General features: G+C 44.0%; 1 protein-coding gene across 2 annotated transcripts in view; it reads left to right on the top strand.

The window, feature by feature from the left end:
• The window catches only part of SPAG16 (sperm associated antigen 16), a 556,878-nt gene that overhangs the window by 71,360 nt on the left and 462,879 nt on the right, over positions 1–22,639 (top strand). For both annotated transcript variants that reach the window (XM_054971970.1, XM_054971971.1), the window contains exon 9: positions 6,121–6,251. In XM_054971970.1, coding sequence (XP_054827945.1) covers positions 6,121–6,251 — 131 coding nt within the window. The remainder of the gene's footprint in view (positions 1–6,120; positions 6,252–22,639) is intronic.

Below are 22,639 nucleotides of genomic sequence, written 5' to 3'. Positions count from 1 at the left end.
ACTTGTGCTCCACTTGCGCTCCACTTGATCACATGTGTTCAAGTGGAGTGCAAGTGAACAGGGAGGAATACATGTGAGTCTGTTCACTTGCTGTTCAAGTGTCATTTGTCACTTGTAGCTTGGCCCATAGTGACGTATAACATTCCCCTCTCCTCCATTTTATCCTCATAACAACCTTGTGAGGTAGATTCGGCTGGAAGTGCGTGACTGGTCCAAGGTCACCCAGCAAGCTTCCATGGGAAAGTGAGGATTTGAACCTGGATCACCCTGATCCTGTTCTGATACTCTAAACACTCTAACCACTGGCTCTTTGAAGGGAACAGAGTCAAACTTTGGAGATAGGTTCGTCTTGGCTCATAATTAGTAGAGCATTTTTCAGCTAGAAAGGTTCTTTCTGCATGCGCGCGAGCACACACACACGGTTCTAAAATTCAGCATCATTCATTGACATCTATCCTTTGTTATTTGAGAACAAGGCTGCATATTTATTTATGGCAGACCTGTAAGTCTGAGACGTCGACAATAAAAGTGGACACGGGCACTGTAGATTTGTTAATCTTACATAGTAGGAAACGTTTGAAAGAAACTGAAGCTTCCGATCATATAGATGAATTAAAGTATTATGATTTAGTTTCTTTTTAAATACAGTTCAGTTTTATAAGTATCACCCCTTAAGTATGCAGAAACAGTTACTATACAGAACTATGAAAGATGTACAATATTATAATGTTCATATCTAAAGTTTTGATAATGTTTCTGCAGTGGTTATTTTTCAGGACTATAACGGCTTCCTGAAATAATGAAACAATTATTTGGGGCTGGGCAACACTGGCTATGGGGCTGGGCTACACTGGTTAGAACAACACTGCTTTGAAATCTTTCTATTTTTGAAATGTATTTGGAGCACTCATTGGAGGGCATTTTTGTTCATTTATTTGTTATTTTAAAGCACCATTTATATTAATTGGGCTCAAGTAATAATAAAATTCTCATGTTAATTCCGTATATATATATATTTTGTAAATCATTAGAGACCGTGTATGAATAACTGAACTGAGAATGTTTACTGAGAAGAAATTCTCTTATTTGGAAGGCCAGATCATCCAGATTTTGTAGCCACGACGGATAATTGAATGATTCATTAACCTGCATTTCTGCCTACCAAATTGAAGGTGGGGCCTGTGAATCATCACTGGCCTTCTATTTGAAGAAAGCAGGAATTTAAATGGAAACATTTGGATCCTGAATCCAAAAGTACTGAAGAGAGATATTAGGAGGAATCAATGTTCTGGAAGAAACTGCAGCTGGCATTAAAATGTGATTCTCATGTGCGCTCAGTGACAAGTGTTTCCCCAGTGGTTCTGCAATGGGGCAGCCTTGACTTGGGAAAGTCCCTTCTCTTGGCAGCGCCTTTCTTGCAGGAATGACATCTAAGGGGAGGTGGGCTTCCCACATCTCCCAGAAAAGCACAGCCTGGGTAGCAATTGGCCGGCATCTTGTATCTCTCTTACCAGAGATGTTTTTTCCACCAAACTTCTGCTTGCTTTCATTCTTTCCTCCATGCCCTTCATTCCAGTTATGGTGGTGGTGTGTGTGTGTGTGGAGGCTGGGAGGCAAGGCATGCAATCCTTTGAATGCACCCTTGTTTTACCATGTCTCTCATGCTCCTGGAAGGTGCCCTACTTTACTCAAGCAGTGGAGAAGACAAATAAGAGGGAGTCTCCTAGTCCTGTATCCTGTCTCATCTCCCCACCTTATAATGCTACAGAGAGCAGCACTGGGAAGGGAGAGCTTGGTATGTTCAGAAGAGGGCCTGTGGGAGATCCAGAGAGGGAGGCTTTTTAGCACAAACGGGGAGCCTGGTGCTGTGAGCCAGACAGAGAAAGAGAATGAATAGTGGGCGAAGAAAGGGGGGAAGTTAAAGTATACCCTGCCCATTTTGGAAGGGTGAGCATTACACCATTGTGGCAGTAGAAGATCTAAGAGAAGAATCTAAATCAAAATGTTAGGCACAGGGGAGTCCCTTTTATACCCAAACTGGCTTCTTTTTCTAACAGTGCCTGGAAATGAAAATTCAGAGCGCTTAGGTAACTATGAGGGGAAAGCAGTGGGGCAGGATATGAGGTTATGCTGTCGACAAATGGCTTGATTTGGTTACTGGACAGGTCTGTATTGTAAGAGGTTCTCTTGATGAGGAAGGAATAAAAGGATCTTGCTCTGCAAATACCGGTTGTTCATTTTGGCCTGGGTGTGAGGGATTCCAAAGAATGAGCCCTGGATTGAGGTGTGTGACGGCTTTCCCATTGGGAGACTGGCAGTATCCTCAGGAGGCACACTTAATTCCATGTAGATCTAATCATGTTTAAGCTACAGTCTCTACTTTTCTGGCTGCATAAGGTCTTGTGATTAGAGGGAGCTCTGGGAGGGCTCTTAATAGAGAGTAGGTGCTTGAGGGTAACAGGACTATCAATTCATATGTTGATGAAGATAACCAAGAGAACGATAGATCAACTTCTGGTGTTGAGGGGAGAACAATATGTACACAACGGAAATTTCTGGGACTTTCTCATTTTTTTTCCTTTCACTGGTAATTTTACACTAGTTACATTATATGGACAAACTATGTCCTTTGTGGGATGCTCTCACAAGCAGATAGACAGAGAGGGTCAGATCAGAACACATAGAAAGGGAAAGTCCAACTAGATGGTGGATAAAAGTAGAATCATGAACAGATCTTGAACGAAAAAAACAAATTCTTTATTTACCACCATTGGGTGTCCATGTGTGGAGGAAGATTCCCCCCCCCTACTTTATTGCTAGTTTGGAGTAGGAAGGTGATACTAAATTTGGAGAAGAGCCTCTTTAAAAACAGGAATAAATGGTCTGGGATCCGGATTACCAAGCAAATGTTCCTTTCACTCATGATCTGGTTGCAGTAGGAAGAAGAAATCCTAGATGTGCGGTGGAGGGGAGGGGGAGAGATAAAGCTGGAGAGATGATCTCCTCTTGGAGATATGGCAGCTTGAGATCTGGGCCAGCTGAGTAAATTTCACGTCCCATGTGGTAAAACGAAATACCTGCTGGTCCTGTTTTATTCTTTAAAACACTATATAAGGTCAAATATTCTCCTGACATTCTTAAATGAAAATAATTTTTAATAAAGATCATTTAGCCTGGTTAATTTAATTTTCATTTTTCTGACATGCTGATTAAGCTTTAGTAAACACTTTAGAAACCACATTGATCAATGGAATCAAAACAAAGCATGCACAAATCTTGTTCTGTAAAAATCAAGCTGATTGAGCTGAAGGATGTTACTGGATCAAACAGAAGTGCTTACATGTACATAGAATCATAAACTCAGGTGATTCATGTTGTTTTATGTGAAATGACTGCTCCCATTTGGCATTACTTTCTTACTTTAATTTATTTGTCAATTTAAATTTAGTTTTTTCTCTAAACGCACCTTAGGGTGGATAACTACATATGTCTTAAGGAAATAATTGTGTAGTGCTGATACCTTAGCACAGCGGTTCTAAAACTTTTGGAAGTAGGGCCCCCTTCTAGGTTTGCTGTACTTTTCAGGATCCACTTGCAAAGTAACTCCTCACTACCTTTCCCAACATAAAATGGAGGGATCTCAAGGCAGTTGCCACACTGAACAAGTTTGTTCTATTTTTGAATTGTAATTGTTAATGAATATGTGGCAGTACTGAGAAACAACAGGACAACAACATGGCAGTTTTGCACCTTCGTCAGAGGCCAAACCACATTTACAACTGATCCAGAGGAGTTAGCCATGTTAATCTGTAGCTGCAAAACAGAGTCCAGTAGCACCTTTAAGACTAACTAACTTTATTGTGGCATAAGCTACAGCTTGTAGCATAACCACAGCTCTCTTCATCAGATGCATACAATAAATGCTACAATGAAGTTGGTTAGTTTCAAAGGTGTTACTGGACTCTTTACTATTTACAGCTGAGCATCCCAAAGCCCTGTTCCTCTTCCTCCCATCTTGCCTCACTACCCACTTGCGAAAGAATCACCTACTTTTGCATCCAGACCCACAGTTTGAGACCCCCTCCACTTTAGCACATGTTCAGGTCGTTCACGGAAGTATACTCTTTCCATATTTCAAGGACTGCTTCTAACAGGAATGATTTATTATTATTTAATTCTTTATTATTATTTAATTATCTAACAGGAATTATTTAGAAGGCTGCTGCTTCTGCCTGGTGTTCGGAATCTTTTCTGAAATTCTGTTTGGATCACAAGTTGTTATCGGCACCCTCAAATATACACCCCAATCCCCCCTCCCATTCATAAGTGACTAATGTTGGATCTAGTGTTGCCACGGTGGTCTTCTCCCTCTAACCATTTCCTACCCAATGGAAGAAAAAATAACTTACAGAGCAGGTTGTCTCACCGATAAAGGCGAGCTCTTTGTGGGGGAAGGGGGCTATATTTCCCCATGTGTGGGCACATCTTCATGGCAAAAAAAGGCTCAATCAGTTTTGTTTCAGCTTCCTAGTCTCAGAGCTGCCCTCATATACAGGAGTATTCCAGGAACCCTCACCCACAATGTTAAAATTGGCCCAGACTTTCTTATCCGCTTCCTTCTTCAGTTTACTGGATGAACACTTTTGGTGCATTAGTTTGGAAGGGAGCAGCTCCAAGCCTATGAATCTGAAACAAAACTGGCCTGGGTTTTCTTAGTCATAGTACTGTACATACTATGTATATAGAATATTGCCCCCTCAAGAGGGGGATAGTCCTGGTTGTGAAGGACAGGAGGCTAGGAGGAGATGTAGGAATGCAGCCAGCTGTGCAGGTTTAAAAGCATCACGTATTATCGAGCTTAGCTACCACCCATGATGACTCAGGCCATAGTAATTAAGCATGTATGATCAGCAGTTGCCTAGCCACTATGCTGAATGCTGCTACAGTGCAGACACAACACTGCTTGCAATAATACTGTTTGTGAGCAGATCTCTGAGAGGTAAACTACAGACATTCCCAGGAAGATGGTTGTTGTGGATTTTCCGGGCTGTATCGCCGTGGTCTTGGCGTTGTAGTTCCTGACGTTTTGCCAGCAGCTGCGACTGGCATCTTCAGAGGTGTAGCACCAAGAGACAGAGATCTCTCAGTGTCACACTTCGACAATACATTCCCAGGAAGTGTTATTAAGTGAACTGCATACCACAGTCTACATTTTGGAGATGGGGCCCACCTTGCCAAGGAATTATCCAGCACAATAGTGTTATGGAAACCCCCATTCACACTACGATTTACAAAGCAGGTGCGGATTTTCCTATGCAGTCAGGAACTCATTCATCTTTTGCACTGTTGTTGATGTCAAGACTTAGGACCACTGATTCTTTAAATCAAAACACCTGGTACATCAACAGATCCCAGTGTGAAGGCCAGAGTGGGCCTACTGATTGGAACCCAGAGGTTTTTAATGGGTCTGGGGTAGAGCTCAGCAGTTGTAGGAAGGTCCAGAAATGCATCCTGCAATTTTCTTTGGCTCCAAAGCAAGCAAACACAAGCACTCCTGCTCAGGTTCCCTCCCTCATTTGTTACTAGCCCTAGCTATGAGAAAAGCATGCATGCATAGGAGCATCCAGAGACACAATGCCATTGCACCCCTGGTCATGTAGATCTGGTCTTCTTTCCATACACGTGTCATCAGCAGCAGCGTGGGCCAGTCTTTGTGTCCTCCTAAGTGTTAACCAAAACATTGTCCTCTAGGAACCAGTAAAATTATGAACTAGGCCCTCTTTTCTCTCCATATCCCTATATACACAGCTAAATTAGATGGAGAATAAATTAACTTGCTTCTCAAAAATGTTCTCAACTTGTTTCAGTCTGGGGCCTGGCTTCATTTTGCATGTGGGAGGACAGGAATCGGAAGGGTGGGGGGAGAGCCTGGAAATCACTCCTGATCTCCCAGTGGGGCAGCTGGAAGCAACAGCCAAGCAATCCCCAATAGTGGGACAGAATGAAATGTTCAACATTCAGTAGCTGGCAATGGACAGTGAAAACTTGCATTCACATAAGCCTGTCTTGCAGGATGTATTAATCTGGAGAACTAAATGATGTTTCCGTTGTTTGTTCTAGGATTCTGAGTTTCCCAAAGATATCCAAGTGAACCCTTACCTTGCTCGTGCAAAAGAATGTGTGCGACCACTGAAGTCTGGAGTGTATAGACTGAGCAACACTTTGAAAGTACACGACCTGGCTGTGAGCTGGTAGGAGAGCCCTAAAGTTGCTAGCCAACTATTGTGCATACTTATGCTGTTTTATTTTTTAAGCAAAGATGGAGAACAATAATATTTTTGCCAGTTTTAAAAGCTTAATCTAACACTGCAACGTTTTCTAGATGTTGTGATACAAAAATAAGCAAATGTGTCAGCTCCACGTAACAGAGTCAGAGTTGAAAGGATATGACACTGAAAGAAAAGGAGGCTACTGTCCCTTTATTTTGACCATTTAAACTTTGAAATGAGACTGAAAACGACAAAAATACATGTCCAGTTTTATCTCCTCCAAATTCCCCTTGCCCTTGTTTTCAATGTGGAGGGACAGTCCCTGTAACAGATAAAGAGATCCTGGGAGTCAAGGAAGTTTGGGCCTGGAGGATGTGCCATGAAAACACACACACTCTGAGCTCCAGCCCATCCATGAAGCTCCAGGCTGCAGCTAAGCAAGCAGCGTGCTGTTGGCTTCTCTCCAGCCTTGAAGCCAGCCTGGCAGATAGCTTGCACCTGTGTGCTGCTCCGTTGCCGCTAACATTCCACAGCAGCATGAGGCCAGCGTGCATGTGCAGTCCTAGGCTCCCATTAGCTCCAGGGAGTTTGATCAGGAAGCCAAGGGTTGTTTCTATCTTCTGTTTCTTTCCTGTACACTTGCTAGAAACCCACTCCAGGTATGAGCTCATCTTTAGCAGGGGATAATGGATGGAGTGATTATCAAAGGTATTGGATCTCCTGCAGAAATACAATCTAATCTAGAAGAACTGTTCCGCTCTGGAAGACACTGAGCCGCATGAATGCATTCTCCCTATGTCTCTATTCCTCCTCCTCGTCTAAGTTTCCTCCCCAATATTTGGAGTCAGAGTTGAATGAATGAATGAATTTATTTGCAGTCAGAGACCGTAACAATGGCAATACATCCTTAGCAATCAATAGAATAGTTAAATCCAGCATAAAAATGTAAAGGACGTGGAAAAATACGTTTAGCATTTAAAATCTTATCTTAAAATGTGTATAGTTCTCTGGGAACTGCAGTAATTCTAATATGTAAAACATTGACATTAAAATAGTTAAAATTGTAAAAAGAGCAGGACAGACTATGAGTGATTCTGCACACGTTGGATAATGCACTTCCAATCCTCTTTATAGATCATTTGGAATGGATTTTTTTGTGTGCGGAACAAAAAATCCACCTCAAACAATGGATAAAGTGCATTGAAAGTGCATTATCCAATGTGTGCGGAATCAGCCTATGTATGGCTGTTCTTTTTATTATGGAATTTAACCAAATAGAGACAGAATTTGGCTATTTGCCTGGAGATAGTTGGAGTCACAGTTTAAAAGCTGAAGTTTATTCCAGTCTTTGATAAGTGGGAGGAGGGCTTGTACCAGACGTTCCTATCTGTCCTGATGTTTTGAATAGAGATGGGCACGAACAGCAATACAAACAAAAAAAGCCACGAACAGCCCAATTTGCTGTTTGCGAACAAGCTGTTCATGAGGCCCCGTTCTAAATGAACAGGTGGTCATTGCAAGCCTCGTTCATTGCTGTTCATTGCTGTTCGTCAAGCCAGACAGTCTGGCACCTGCAATCAATTCCCTTGGCAATTTAGACAGTGATTGTCTGAACTCTGTCTGAACTCCTGCTGTTGCCCTGGAAACCCCAATCTAAGCCCAATTTAGCTTGATAGGCAGGTCTTCCTTTTAAGTGTGGAGCTCCAAATTTGTTACAAGGGAGCAAAGAGCAGGGGGGAGGGGGGCTCCCAGCTCTGGCTTAGATTGCAGACAGTGGAGAGGGAGAGAGTTGCTGTTGGCATTTTGATAGAGAGAGTGCACTGGAGCTTGAATTTTCTTTGTGTATAGTGGGATAGGGATCTACCCCTTTTAGTTCCAGGGCTGCTTCCAGGCTCTGGGCCAAGCTATTATTTATTACTGGTACCTTTCCTGCTGCCTGCTCAGGTCAGGTTTCTGGGAGTGGTGCAGTAGGGATCTATCCCTTCAAGTTCCAGGGCTGCTGCCAGGCTGTGGGGCCAAGCTATTATTTATTACTGGTACCTTTCCTGGTGCCTGCTCAGGTCAGGTTTCTGGGAGTGGTGCAGTAGGGATCTTGACTTGGATGATGGCTGGAGGAGAGCCTTCTGGCCCCCATGAACAGCCAACCATGAACGTGTTCGTGAACAGGGCCATGTTCGTGGTTGTTCGTGAGTCCCTGTTTGTGGATGGCAACAAACAACGAACATCATGTTCATTTTTTTTTACTGTTTGTGCCCATCTCTAGTTTTGAATCAGGCTGTAAGTGGACTACTGCCACCTTCCCATATCTTCCTGCTGAAACAGGGATAACAACAAAGAAGAAATTACTCCTATGTCATTGAAAATATAAAATCTAACAGTTACTCAAATGTGTCTCTATTCCTAATTGGAAGTCACAGGTTATTTACATTAGAGCCAGATTTGAATAATGACAAGGTTAGATCTTTGCAAAGGGAGATACAGATCTTGGTGTAAGCTGTAATCTCCTTTGCATAGAGCTTCCTCATCCACCTAGTTCTTTGTTGTGGTCTCTGTGCTGGTCCACCTCTGGAGTGTTGTAACTGCACAAATAATTCCTTCAGAACCTTCTTCAGCTAAGCTAAGAGCATATTTAGCGCTGACTTCATCCATCTCATGCATGCCTCAAAGGAGTAGAGCAAAGTTTTGACCACCACTACAGCAGTTGCACTGTGAATTTTTTCATAGAATTTTGAGCTAGGCTTTCTAACATTATCTTTCTTCTCTTTCTGCCTTTTCATTCTTTCTCTCGGTCTGTGTTTTGTTGTTCCTCACGTAGCTGGGTCTGTGCAGACAATGTGTAGAAGAACAGGAGATATTAATCGATTCTGTGCAGATGTACTGCTTAACCTTTTTTCCGACAATAGATTCTCTCTTGTTTAGTATGTCATCTTATGAACAAACTGAGCTGGAAGGTACTGTTCTGCCCCATGAAAGCAGGCATTGTAGTACGGTTTATGATGTGGTGGGGCTAGAGCAAAAAACCTCTTAGCTTAACTCTAGAAATTTCCAAAAGATTCTCAGCGCAGGCCGAGATTGATAGGTGCAAATGCCCAGATGGCTTCTTTAAGAAAGCTGATTACAGGTAAATAATTGGATCTTAAGACATATTGTGGACTGAGCTTCAGCCAGCACGTCTGTTGTCTATTACTACTTGTTTATTTTCTCTCAGCATTTTCTTTTCTCCTTTTTTTTGAGCTGACCATAGACCCTGAAGTTAAAGTCTGTGGAACACAACAACAAACTCACCCGTACGTGATTGTGAATTATCCTCTGTGTTTGGATTTGGTGTTGGGGGGGGGAGGAATCTACATGGCTGTCTGCTTTTCTTTCTTTGTTTGTTCTAAGCTGCAGTCATGCTTGAATTGTAGCCAGGGCTCATTTCGAATGCACAGGAACGCAGTTCCGGCAGGTCCCCAAAGAGGTCACATGTCAGGTGGACCAGCCCACCTGACTCTCGGCCATTTTAGGCCTGTTTCGGCCTGGCTTGAGACCGAAACGGCCCAGAGTGGGCCTCTGACAGGGGGTGGATCACTCTAGCGCTCATCAGTGGCCTGATCCTGACCATTTTGGGCCCCTTTTCAGCCATTTTCAGCCCCTTTTTGCCATTTTGGGCCCAATTTCGGCCCTGAATGGCCAAGATTGGGTCCAAAACAGCCAGGATAGGTGATGTCAGGGGGTGTGGCATGTGCAAATCAGTTATACTAATGACACACTTCCGGTGATGGCAAGAGGCGTGGCATATGCTAATGAGTTACGCTAATAACTTATGCTAATGAGTTCCTCTAGCTCTTTTTCTGCGAAATGACCCCTGATTGTAGCTAGTGCAAATTTTTCTCCTGCTTGCTAAACTTACTGGTGAAATGTGGCAAGTGTTAACAATACAAACCATAACGTAACAGTTTATAAGGAAAGGAAACTTATTTTCTTTTTCAAACTTTGCTCACTAATTTGTGATTTCTAGTGTTGCTGACTGTGGTTTTAGTTTTCTTTCCATCAATATCTTTCGGGGCCATTTTTGGTTTTAATAGGTCCCTGGAAAATGAGTTCCTACTTCTTCCTTTATTTCATGAAGATTCTTTGGGATAATACTGGATAATCAGTTGCATAGAATAAGTCCACTCCCACTGTGGGTTCTTTCTTTTGTTCATTAAGGGCTTGCTATAGAGTTCAGAAACAAGGACATTTTTATTCCTCCAATCCCCTCTCCGTCCTCTTCCACTGCTGTGCCATCCAAAAAGGGACCATCAAGGAGGTTCCTCCTACTGTTATTGTTGCCATTTTAAAGTAGTTTTGGGCTTGCAGTGCTCTTGTTTCCTTCCTGAGATTTTTCAAGAGTCAAAGCAGCTGCAGGGGTGTGGTCTTTGCATTGGTTACCGGTGGAGTACCGAATCAGGTTCAAGGTTTTGGTACTAACCTATCAAGCCCTATGTGGACTGGGACCATTGTATCTGCGGGACTGCCTCTCCCCATATGAGCCCCAGAGGACTCTTTGCTCAAGCGATAAACATCTATTGAAGATCCCTGGCCCTAGGGAGGCCTGCCTGGTGTCAACCAGGGCCAGGGCTTTTTCGGCCCTTGCCCCAGCCTGGTGAAACACTCTGTCTTATGAGACCAGGGCCCAGCAAGACTTGTTAGCATTTCGCCAGGCCTGCAAGACGGAGCTGTTCCGCCAGGCATATGATTGATGCCAGGCGGTGCCCCCCCAGTTGGGGGGTTAAACTATATGCCCTCCCATCCAATCTCACCTTCCATTTCTCACATATTCTCCTGGTAAAAATGCTTCATAGATGGTGAAAGGCGAGGGTCTAAATTATGTGCTGCTATGATTCTTGTTTTTTATATTTATATAGATGTAGTATTTTTAAATGATGGTATGTTGTATTTTATGTTTTTTAATGGTAATAATGGTTAATTGTACAATGTGTTTTTAAGCCTTGTTGTGATCCACCCTGAGCCCACTGGTGTGGGAAGGGTGGACTATAAATTGAATAAATTAAATTTTTCATACTTGATAAGGTGCTGGGGGGGCACAAAAGCCCCTCAGCCCACTGCACTGCAGGCCCAATCAGGACTAGGCCCTTGAAGCATAACGGCAGTGGTATCCTAATGGCAGCCATGAAGATGCTGTCACGTATAGTTTGGCCCATGCTACAAGCAGTTTCATAAAGATGCAAGCAGTCCTGCAGTATCACCTTTGCTAGAAGAAGAAAATAAATTATATCTCAGAATGTTTAAAGTTTGATGGGTCCAATATTGTTGCTCTGATTTTCAGCCTCAATCTGTTTTGGCAAATAATTTAAAAACCTCTGAAATCAGTTTTTGCATTTGTGTACAGCAGTAGCATTTTGAAGGTTTGATAGGAATGCTGAGTTGTTACATAAAATACAATTTTAAAAAGTATTTTATAGATGTTTGCATACAGAAATGTTTGTTTGAATGATTTTGAATGCTTCTAACTTGTTGAACTGTGTGACCTTTTATAGTACCAAAGAGTGAAAGGTTCAAATAAATCCTGTGTGTCAATAATACAGTAATCTGAATGTGGAGGTAAGACTGAAAACCAAAAAAGGATATAGCTTAGGGTTTTCTCATAAACTTGGACCACAGAATTTTGACCAGGGTCATCAACAACAGACTCAAGGATGCGGCGGATGGCTTGGTAAAGGTTGGGTAGAGAAGTTTGGTTCTGGGGTGGAGAATAGTGCATACCATCTGCCTTTTCCGCCAGTTCTTCGACTGTTTGCAGCAGGAGAAAAGTCACTGGTACCTACTGCAACTCGATCAAAGCAAAGCCTTTGACCGAGTCACCCATTGTTATCTTTGGTCTGTCCTGAGGTTCCATAGAATTCCTGAGGTTCTCATCAGACTGGTGCAAACTCTTTAGCTGACACCTGTGTGATCTTGAGAGTCAAAGGCTGCCTGTGCTCTCCTTTTTGGTCTTCACTGGAATCCAACAGGGATGCCTCTTGAGTCCTCTATTGTACATTCTCACCCTGGACCAGAGTCCCGTGGTGCAGAGTAGTAAGCTGCAGTACTGCAGCCCAAGCTCTGCTCATGACCTAAGTTTGATCCTGGCGGGAGCTGGGTTCAGGTAGCCGGCTCAAGGTTGACTCAGTCTTCCATCCTTCCAAGGTCGGTAGAATGAGTACCCAGTTTCCTGGTAAAGTGCAGATGACTGGGGAAGGCAATGGCAAACCACCCTGTGACAAAAGTCTCCAAGAAAACATTGTGATGCAATGTCCCCTCAAAGGTCAATAATGGCTCGGTGCTTTATACTTTCTTGTGGACTTTCTGGGCTTCTGAATACACGTCACATTTTTTTTAAAGTTTGCGCATGTGTGGTAACACTGTGACGTAACCTCTTTGTTAGACTAAGAAACCCCACCCTCTCTGTGCGGCCTTTTTGCACCCAAACATTTCACATTTGAAAGTAGTGCCGAGTGGTGTTGAGAACTAATTACAGCTTGAGCCTCTTTACTTCCAAGGAGGATGGGCTACTGCCAGCTACAGTGATGTTAACATCAACCTATGCTTTCTCCCTCGATTGCCAACTTGATTTTCTGAAAGATCTCAGACTTCCTCTCTTCTCCCCCCCCCCCACTTTTATTACTCTTCTCTGCAATCAGAGAAGAGTAATAAAAGCAGGCGAGTTCCACTCAGAGAAGGCAACAGGAGGGGGATGGGGTGGAGGGGTCCACTCCATTTAGTCAGGAGCCAACTGGATGCTTGCAAGAAAATAACTTCGCTTTGTGGTGGGTAAAGCTCCCTTCCCAAGCAAGCCGCTGTTCTGCTTGTTCTGTGCACTTGCTCAATCCTGCATCACAAGGACTGTCAAATGCCCACGTTTCTGTTGTAAAGTGCTTAATGTATTTTCTCATAAATTCACAATGCTGCAATGTTACTGCTCTTCAGAAATAAAAAAAATGAGGGGAAAGCAGATGGGGAGCTGAGGAGGGTGGGGTGCAGAGCAGCAAGAAGCTCCAGGCAAGTAGACCATGCCATCCTGTTGAGGCATTCAGAAACAGAAGTGGGCATCAAAGGATGTACCCTGGACTGGTTTAAATCGCTTCTCAAGGAACAGACTCAGAGGGTTGCTGTCGGAGATCACCTGTCTCCAGAATGGGAACTATCTTGTGGGGTCCCACAGGGCGCAATCTTATCTCCCATGTTATTCAACCTTTACGTAAAACCTTTAGAAATCAGTAACAGCTATGGAGTCGGATGTCATCAATATGCAGATGATACCCAACTCTATATCTCGCTATCCAGATCCCCACAGGATGCAGTAGAAGATCGCTGCTTGACAGCCATGGTAAAATGGCTGAAAAATAACCAATTAAAATTGAATCCAGAGAAGAGTGAAGTGATACTTGTTGGGAAGTCAGAGATCTTGAAAAACATTATGCTCCCCACCTTCGATGGAGTTTGTTTGACCCTTGCAGACTCGGTTAAGAGCCTAGGTGTTATACTGGATACAGCACTATTACCAGAAAAGCAAGTTAAGGCAGCTGCAAAACATGCTTACTACAATCTCACTCTAGCCTGGAAAATGGCTTCTTATCTCGACATGGCCGGCCTGGCTACCTCAATCCATGCTACAGTAACATCAAAACTTGACTGTTGTAATGCATTATACATTGGTCTCCCATCGAAGTTAACTAGGAGGCTCCAACTTGTGCAAAATGCTGCAACTTGACTATTATCAGGAGTGAGCAAGAGCTTGAAAATCACTCCTATCCCACAGTCACTCCATTGGCTACCTATCAGTTACCGTGCTCAGTTCAAGGTATTGGTTATTACATACAAAACCCTTCACGGCCTTGGTCTGACATATCTATGGGACCGCCTCCATCCCTATGTCCCTCCACGGCATCTTCGCTCATCTGAACAGGGTCTCTTGCAGGTGCTGGCCTGTACATGGGCAAAATCAACAGCAGCCCATACACGGGATTTCTCTGTGGTGGCCCCTACCCTATGGGACGGCCTGCCTGAGGAGGTTAAGAGAGCCTCCATGCACCTGGCTTTCCAAAAACATTGCAAAACTGAATTATTCAAAAAGGCCTTTTCTCTCAGCTAAGAGGGCGGTATTGTAGGAAAGGGGTCCCACATGTGTTGTTAATGAGTTATAAACCAGTCATTACTGACCCATGAGGGGATGTTTTCTTGGCAGACTTTTTGTTACGGGGTGGTTTGCCATTGCCTTCCCCAGTCATCTACACTTTACCCCCCAGGAGCCTGGGTACTCATTCTACCAACCTCAGAAGGATGGAAGGCTGAGTCAACTTAGAGCTGGTTACCTGAACCTGGCATCTGCCAGGATCGAACTCACGTCCTGAGCAGAGCTTGGGCTGCAGTACTGGTGCAAAGCTTACCACTTTGCACCACGGGGCTCTTTAGTAAGGCTTAGTGGGATGTTATTTGCCTCCATGCCACGAAAAGTTTCAGCTGGACATTTCAGTTCACTGAGCCTATTTTTTTCTTCCAGGCAGTTAGCATTCTTAGAGGTAGCTCATGCTGAGGGTGGGAGAAAATAACTCTGAGAACTACCTGACCAGTGATGATGATGAAGCAGGGGGAGAGCAGAAATATTTCTTATACATGACACATCCTTTCTGTTTGTATGAATGCTAGAATAAAGGCTGAGTAGCGCAGTGGAACATGGAACTACCTTCTGGTGCCACAAATAGCCATACATCTCACATACGATGGTATGACATCACTTCCTCCAAAACCCATTTCTTCTATGGAACCTTTCACTTAATCCCAGAATCCTCAGCCCTCATTTAAATGAATGTTGCATTTGCACACATTTATCATCTTGTTTTTCCCTCCCTCTCTTGTCTCCTTTATAATATATGAGACTTCGGGAAAGAGACCCAAACTGTTGCTTATGTTACTTTGACAAGGGATGTATATCAACGAAGTGCTAATATATTAACAAGTTTTTTTTTTAATGATGTAGAAATTTGATTGTTTTTTTACCTCCATGCTCAAAGCAGCTTACAACAAAATAAATATAAAAAAGGAAATATCCTGGCAGAAAATAGCCCCAAATGGCTGACCTGGAATGTTTCAGCCTCAATTCAGGCCGAAATGTGCCCCAAATGGCCATTTTCATCCATTTTGTGGACATTTCGGCCTGGATTGGGATCGAAATGGCCCCTCCAGGCCCAAATGGCTATTTTCGGCACTTTTGGGCCCTTTTGGGCTCGAATCAGGGCCGAAACAACCCATTTCGGACCTAATCCATGCCGAAACGGGTCCAAAATGGGCAAGAGCATGGGATAAGTGAAAGGGTAAGGGGTAAGGGTAAGTGTAAGTTTAAGGGGTAAGGGTAAATTATGCTTATCCTCCCCTTATCCGTTACCCTTACTCTTCTTTTTACCGCTTACCCTCCCCTTACCATTTCCCCTTCCCTTTCCCCTATCCTTACCCTTGCCTTTAACCTTACCCCTTACCCTTATGCTTACCTTCCCTTAACCGCTTAACCTTATCCTTACCCCATCCCTTACCCTTACCCTTGCCCTTAACTTTGCCCCTTACTCTTTCCTTATTTCTTACACTTATCCTTTACACTATCCCTTATCTTTATGCTTAGCCTTGTCAGACAGGCCAGCCAGCCTGCCTGCCATACCCGTGAATGTATATTTCCGGGGGGACTGAGTAATAATTTCTTCCTTCACTGTATCTTGGCTATGCTTTTTTTGGGCTGAGTGGTGTTATCAGTGCAGCTGGAACGTCTGGAAACCGATCTTGGAAAACTCAGCTCTGTATCTCAGAACTTTCACTGATTTCAACTGACTTGTTTGAACTGGGGTAGGGGATTGAAGATATAACATCTTGGGGAAGACTTTGTTTTGGCATTCCAGGCAGTTACTATGTACTGTGTACTTCTAAGGAGCAAGTCTCTAATAAAGACCTTTAAACTCATACAGCTGTGTCTGATGGAATGGAGAGTCTGAGAGAACCTGTAAGCAGTTGGCCCAGCCGCCGCCATTTTAATAGCAGCTTTATATTTATGGCTGCTGGTACAGATGTGGCTTTCCAAATTGCCCTTTATGCTTATAATGACAGTTGATAGCTCCACTCCTAGCCCTCAGTCATGCTCCGTCTCTCCTTGATACTGACTAGGGCTGCCAGACCACCCTCCCACCCCCACCCCCACCTACCTGGCCAGCAGGGGGGGCACACCTTCAATACGCGCCCCCCTGCGGTGCTGTGTGCCCCCGCGCACAGCAGCAGCAGCCGAGATCAGGCCTGTTTTGGCCTGGATCAGGGCCCCTGTGGAGTGTGGGAGCATTCCTGTGCTCTGCAAGGGCCCACAATGGACCCAATCCACGCCAAAATGGGCCTGGATTGGGCCCGTTTTGGCATGGATTGGGCCCATTGTGGGCCCCTGCAGAGCGCAGGAACGCTCCCGCGCTCCGCAGGGGCCCACAACGGACCCAATCCCTGCCCAAACGGGCTGCGTGGTGATGTCACTAATTGATGTCATCACGCGCACACACACCCCTTCACGTAAGAGCCAGGCCCCAATCTCCCGCTGGGAGATCGAGGGGGTCTGGCAACCCTAATACTGACCCTTGAGCCTGGCTCTGGCTGGGAGCACCCGAAAACTGCCCAGCGAAGCAGGGCAGTTTTGAGTGTGTGTGTGTGGGGGGAATTGTAAGCAGTCGGCCCAGCCTCCGCCATTTTAATAGCAGCTTCATATTTATGGCTGTTGATACTATTAAAAATGTTCAGGTCTCTGGAGTAAAATGGCTGCGGTTTGGCTAACAGAGGACCTATAGCAGTTGCTGAATCCCACCCAGGAGACATGGCATGAATGGAATGCCGTAAAGGAATGCGGGGTGATTAAGCGGTGACTGGACTTGCTATCTTCCTGGCCTCACCCGTGACCAGTGCAACAAAGGTCTCAAAGCGTCAGTCCCACTTAGCACATTCCTCTCCCTCCTCCCGTGATGAGATCTCCTATCCGTGATTAAGGAGCTGATCAAATGACATTCATAAGTATAGACAGTCGTTCCTGGCACAGTGCATCCCCTCCCTTAAACCACGTAACCTAGCTCCCCCAGTAATTGACATATATGTGCATGAAGTTCTGTTCTTTAATAAAAGTTACTGATTGGTTTGAAGCACCAGACTTGCTTGGCTTATTGGGATTGGGACCCCGTAGACACAGGTGATTCGATTCCCGTTACTGCCTCTGGTATAGCTGTATTCCTTGCTAGCTAATTCCCCCATAAATCATATGGGGAAGGAGACCACTTCAGGTAACAAACCCCCTTGCCAGGCCTGACATTTTTTCCTGGAATGCCAAAGCAAAGTCTCAGAGTCCTCACCCCCTTCAGGAAACAGCTAAGTTCAATAGATGAGCAGTAGGACAAAGCAGAGATGATGTATTGGAAAGTTCAAGGCCATGAGGCACTGCTTCCCAGACTAAAGAGAAAACACACAGGTAGCAGCAGAATAGCCCCCTCCCTTGCATATTTTCACATTCCAGAGAACAGCTTCAGCCTCTATCATTGGAGTCAAACAGTACACAGGGCCTTTCAGAATATAAGCAGTAAACAGGACCTCGCAGAGTATGACGGGTGACATCCTGACATCCTGCCCCCCAAAGGTCAATTACACCCCAGCTTGTCCAGGTATTTCCTGTGAAAGGCTTTAACCAATTTATCAGCATTCACATCAGTGGACCTAACCCATTTAGCTTGGCTTTTTGCAAAATGCTTCCATTGAATCAAATAAAACAATGTGCCCCTTTTCCATTTAGAGTGCAGTATCTGTTCAACTCCGTGGTGCAGTTGGCCTCCAATCCTGATTGGAGGTGGGGCCACCGGCTCCTGGTGCCACTTATCTGGCCCAGGGTCTCTCTTGAGCACGCTAAAATGAAAAACAAGTTGTACATGTTTCGGATTTTTAGGCAAGTCAAGTTCAACAGTGACATTATTAATCAAGTTACTTTGAAAGGTCCCAGATATTTCCAGCCCAGTTTTTTACTTGGTTACTCCCCTCTGCAAGGTTCTTAGTCAAGATGTAAACCCCATTTCCTGATTACAGGTCCCAGGGACGGGAGTGTTTCTTGTCTGCCTGGTTCTTGTAGTCCATCTTAGCCTTCCCCCAAAGTTTGTTTCACCTAGTACCATTGAGCTGTTATCTTCTTCCACCATTCCTAAAATCCCCTTCATCTTCCTAGGTGTTATTACCCAACAGGGGCATCAGTTTTCCTTCAAAACCTTAAGTCACTTGGAATGGTGATGTCCCAAAAGAACTGTGGATGCTATTATTATAACAATACTCAGCATACGACAGGAAGTCGACCCAATCATCTTGCTGGTGATTAATGTAACATCTCAGAAACTTCTCCAAACTCTGGTTAGTACGTTCCGTTTGCCCATCAGTTTCTGGGTGATGTGCTGAATTAAGTCCTTGTTTAATTCCTGTCACTTTCATAAGCTCCCACCAAAATTTGGCAATGAACTGGCTCCCGCAATCTGAAATTACCTTCTCAGGGAAAGAATGTAAATACACTACATTCTGCATGAAAAGAGGTAGCCAGCTTTTTTGCTCTAGGCAACTTAGAACATGGTACGAAGTGAGCTTGCTTTGAAAACACATTGACTACCTCCAAAATCATTTTTTCCTTTGCTAGGTGGGAGGTCTGTGAAAAATCCACCAAAATCATAGCCCAGGGTCTGGACAGAGTATCTAGTGGTTGCAACAGTCCCAGGGGCTTTCCTCCCTACTTCTTTACCATTAAACATATCTGACAAATAGTCACATATTGAGAGATATCTTTTCTCATCCCTGGCCACGAAAATTGCCTCTGAACTAGATGCAAAGTTTTCACAAACCTGAAATGCCCGGCTAATTTGTCATCAATCAGTTTCCTAGGCAATGAGTGTTGGGCTTTCTGCAGACCTTCTGCTGACCTGGAAGTGGCCTTTTGCTGACCCAGAAGTGACAATTTGCTGACACGGAAGTAACGTTTTCACAAACCAAATGAACCGGTTTGCAAACCAGAGCAGGTTCATGAAAGTTTGTGGTTCGTGAAACGCCACGAACAACGAACCTCATGGTTCATTTTTTTTTTGGTTCATGTCCATGTACTCATCACTGTGGAGGCTCAGTGAGTTCCCAAATTATTTTGCTATGCCTTGGTTTATGTGTGTTTGTTTTTCATCTGTATAGGAGGTGGTACCAACAGTGCCATGCACCATTTGCTTTTCTAAAGTTTTTTACTTGCTTCTTCCTGCTGCAGCCACTGCTGTCTCCTGAGTCCCCCTCAAAGGGTTGGGGTTTTTTCTCCAGAATGCCATGGGATCTGACAGAAAGATTGCAGCTGGCTGTGGAGGGGTGGATTTCATGCAAATGTCTTCTGCTTGGTTCCAGTCCAGAATCCAGTTCTGGATCCAATAGAGGGAGAACTTTGCTTGTGGGCATCTTTGCTGCTTACAAGACAAGCTGCTGTTAACTTTTAAGAAGTAGGCTTTCTCCTAGGCAGCACATATTTCCTTATAAACAAAACAGCAAGTGAATAATTTTTTTAAAAAACTCCAAGCGAAGCTGTGACCATGTGCATAGTGCTCTCCTGTTGTGCATTTCTGCTTTTTAGATCTCAAGCTGTATTTTTAACTGTTAAGCTGCCACTTCAGTCTGCACTGCACTTCTTTGTTTTGGCCTTCTGGCATTTCAGCACAGTATGTCAGATTTGGCCCAAAAGATTTTATTAATGTCACGTATTGACTACATTGGTATGATTACTACAAAATATAAGATTCTCTCCAGTGCAGAAATGCTAACTTCAAAAATGAGTAAAAAGCAGACACAACCTGTTCAAGAAGAAGACAAATTCCCTTGGGTTTATAGCTCGGAAGGCTGAAACTAATTTTCTTGAGCACATTTAACCTGCTGGATATTTCCCCATAGAATTGTTTCCTAGTTTGTCATCTTGAGAATGTCATTCTTAAGCCTTTAAAATAATCTTCCTGGAGATTGCCAACATTATGAGTTTAAGCACCTGAGTACATTAGCAAAGAGAGAGGAAAAATTTAGGATAATTCATGAGGCTTTTCTGTAGCAAACATCAGCCATGGAAAATACCACATATTCTTGCACAGTTGACTTGACACTTTTAGAAATTCATACAGGCTTTTTAAAATACCCTGCCTTAAAATCTTAGTATAGTAAGAATATTCAGGCTCTTCTATAAGAGAAACATTGTAAAGATGATTGGGGAGAAAGCTTAGGGTCTGTGGACTATACAACTATGTATAGTTCATACTATCTATTGCTGAGAATAGGTTCCTGCTATGTAATGTTTTTACGTGTCATGCTAATACTTGTACTTTGCTTCATTTCTGTTTCTCATTTCTAGTTAGTTCTAGATTTCTGCAGTTCTATTGCATTGTATATTGGATGTCCCATCCTGCTGGTTGCATTGATTTATTCTGTGTAATCTGTCTTGAGTCCCAGACTATAAATAACATAAATAAATTGCTCTGATTGCTGTTATGCCAGATTGGAGCAGTTACAGCTAGGACAAGGTGCTTATAGTCCAAGGTTCTGAAAAATGTATCTGTTGAAGTAAGGAGATGCTAATCTCATCCACCTTCATATGGCTCTAGAACATTTTGTTCCAATTTATGTTTGGCTAATTTCATTGGTGAGTTGTTGAAAGAAAGATTATTTCAAGACAGAGAAGATGTTTCTGCAAAATGTGGGGGAACCCCAAGGTTTATGGAAGTATTTTGTTTTAAAAAAACAATTGGAGAGATTAAACCCTCCAAAACTGGAGAAGTGGCGCATTGACCTGTGCACAGGGCTTTTTTTCAGCAGGAATGCGGTGGAATGGAGTTTCGGAACCTCTTGAAAATGGTCACATGGCTGGTGGCCCCGCCCCCTGATCTCCAGACAGAGGGGAGTTTATATTGCCCTCCGCGCCTCTCAAGCGGTGCAGAGGGCAATCTAAACTCCCCTCTGCCTGGAGATCAGGGGGTGGCGCCACCAGCCATGTGACCATTTTCTCTGAGGGTAACCCACTGAGTTCCACCACCTCTTTTCCCAGAAAAAAAGCCCTGCCTGTGCATATATCTCAACTTTTTAAAATAGGTCACTGAGATCTTGTGAAATTATGATCAGCGTTATGGGCTTGTAGATGAGAGGTTATTTTAAGTTAGGGAGTTGTAAGGAAGGAAATACTTGCCACCCAAGGCCTGAGTGTGAAAGAGATGGCTACAAGTAATCAGTTATGTGCTGAACTGGTTTGAGCTGTGATCTTTAGGTGTTCTGTTACCTCTTTCAGGGTTGTGTTGTAATAGACTATTTCTGGGTATGAGTCTGGTTTTTTCAATCTGTTCCTTTATTTTCTTAGGTAAATATTGTAATAAGAAAGATGTCTGTTGTAAGTCTTTCAGAAGAGAGTCCCTTTCTGAGGGATAGGAGCAAATGCAATATAGTAATGTATTGTGATATAGTAATGTTGTAACACAGTGCTTGACTTCAGAGACAGTGGACTGCTTGCCATATTCTGGATGGTAGCTGGAAGCATGAGATATGTGACATGAGTCAGGTTGAGGGTTCCCAACCCAACTGGCAGTCACATGTACCATTGGAAGACTCACTTTGGAAAGTGCTTCATTGCTCAGTGTGGCTCAGGAGGGCTACATAAGGGGAGGGAGGTTTCTACCTTCCCATCCATGTTATTTTCCAGAGCAGAAATGGCTGTGTGTAGGGGGCGGATCTGTTTGGCCATATTTTAGGATTGCTGAACTCTAGGCGGGTACTAGAAATTTCCTGAAATTATAACTGACCTCCAGATTACAGAGATCAGTTCCCCTGGAGAAAATGGCTGCTTTGGAAGCTAAAAGCAAAAAAAAAAAAAGGGCAGCACCAAACGGAGCGAAATCAAGAGACAGGACAGTGGGAGAATCAACTCTTCCAGAATTACAACTGATCTCCAGGTGACAGAGATCAGTTCCCCTGGAGAAAACTACTGAAAATAGTTGCCTTGGAAGGTGGTTTCTATGGCATTATTCTCTACTGATGTCCCTCTCCTCTCCAAGCCCCACCTTCTATAAGCTCTACCTCCAAAATCTCCAGGAATTTCCCAAACCAGAGTTAGCTACCCTCAGGGCCGGCACGCCCATAGAGGCCAGGTAGGCGGTGGCCTCAGGCGCAGGGTGCCGGAAGGAGCACCGGAGGAGGCATGGGGGGCGGGAGCACATGCCACAAAGCAGCAGCCTCCTATCCCTCCTGCCCCGCGCCGCCGCCGCCGCCAGCAGCACAAGCCCCTGGCCGGGCACAGCCGCCGTGGGCAGGCATCTGTG

Source organism: Eublepharis macularius, chromosome 2 (genome assembly GCF_028583425.1).
Source record: "Eublepharis macularius isolate TG4126 chromosome 2, MPM_Emac_v1.0, whole genome shotgun sequence".
NCBI lineage: Eukaryota > Metazoa > Chordata > Lepidosauria > Squamata > Eublepharidae > Eublepharis > Eublepharis macularius.
Note: the sequence above shows the minus strand (reverse complement) of the source record. Positions and strands in the feature narration are given on the sequence as shown.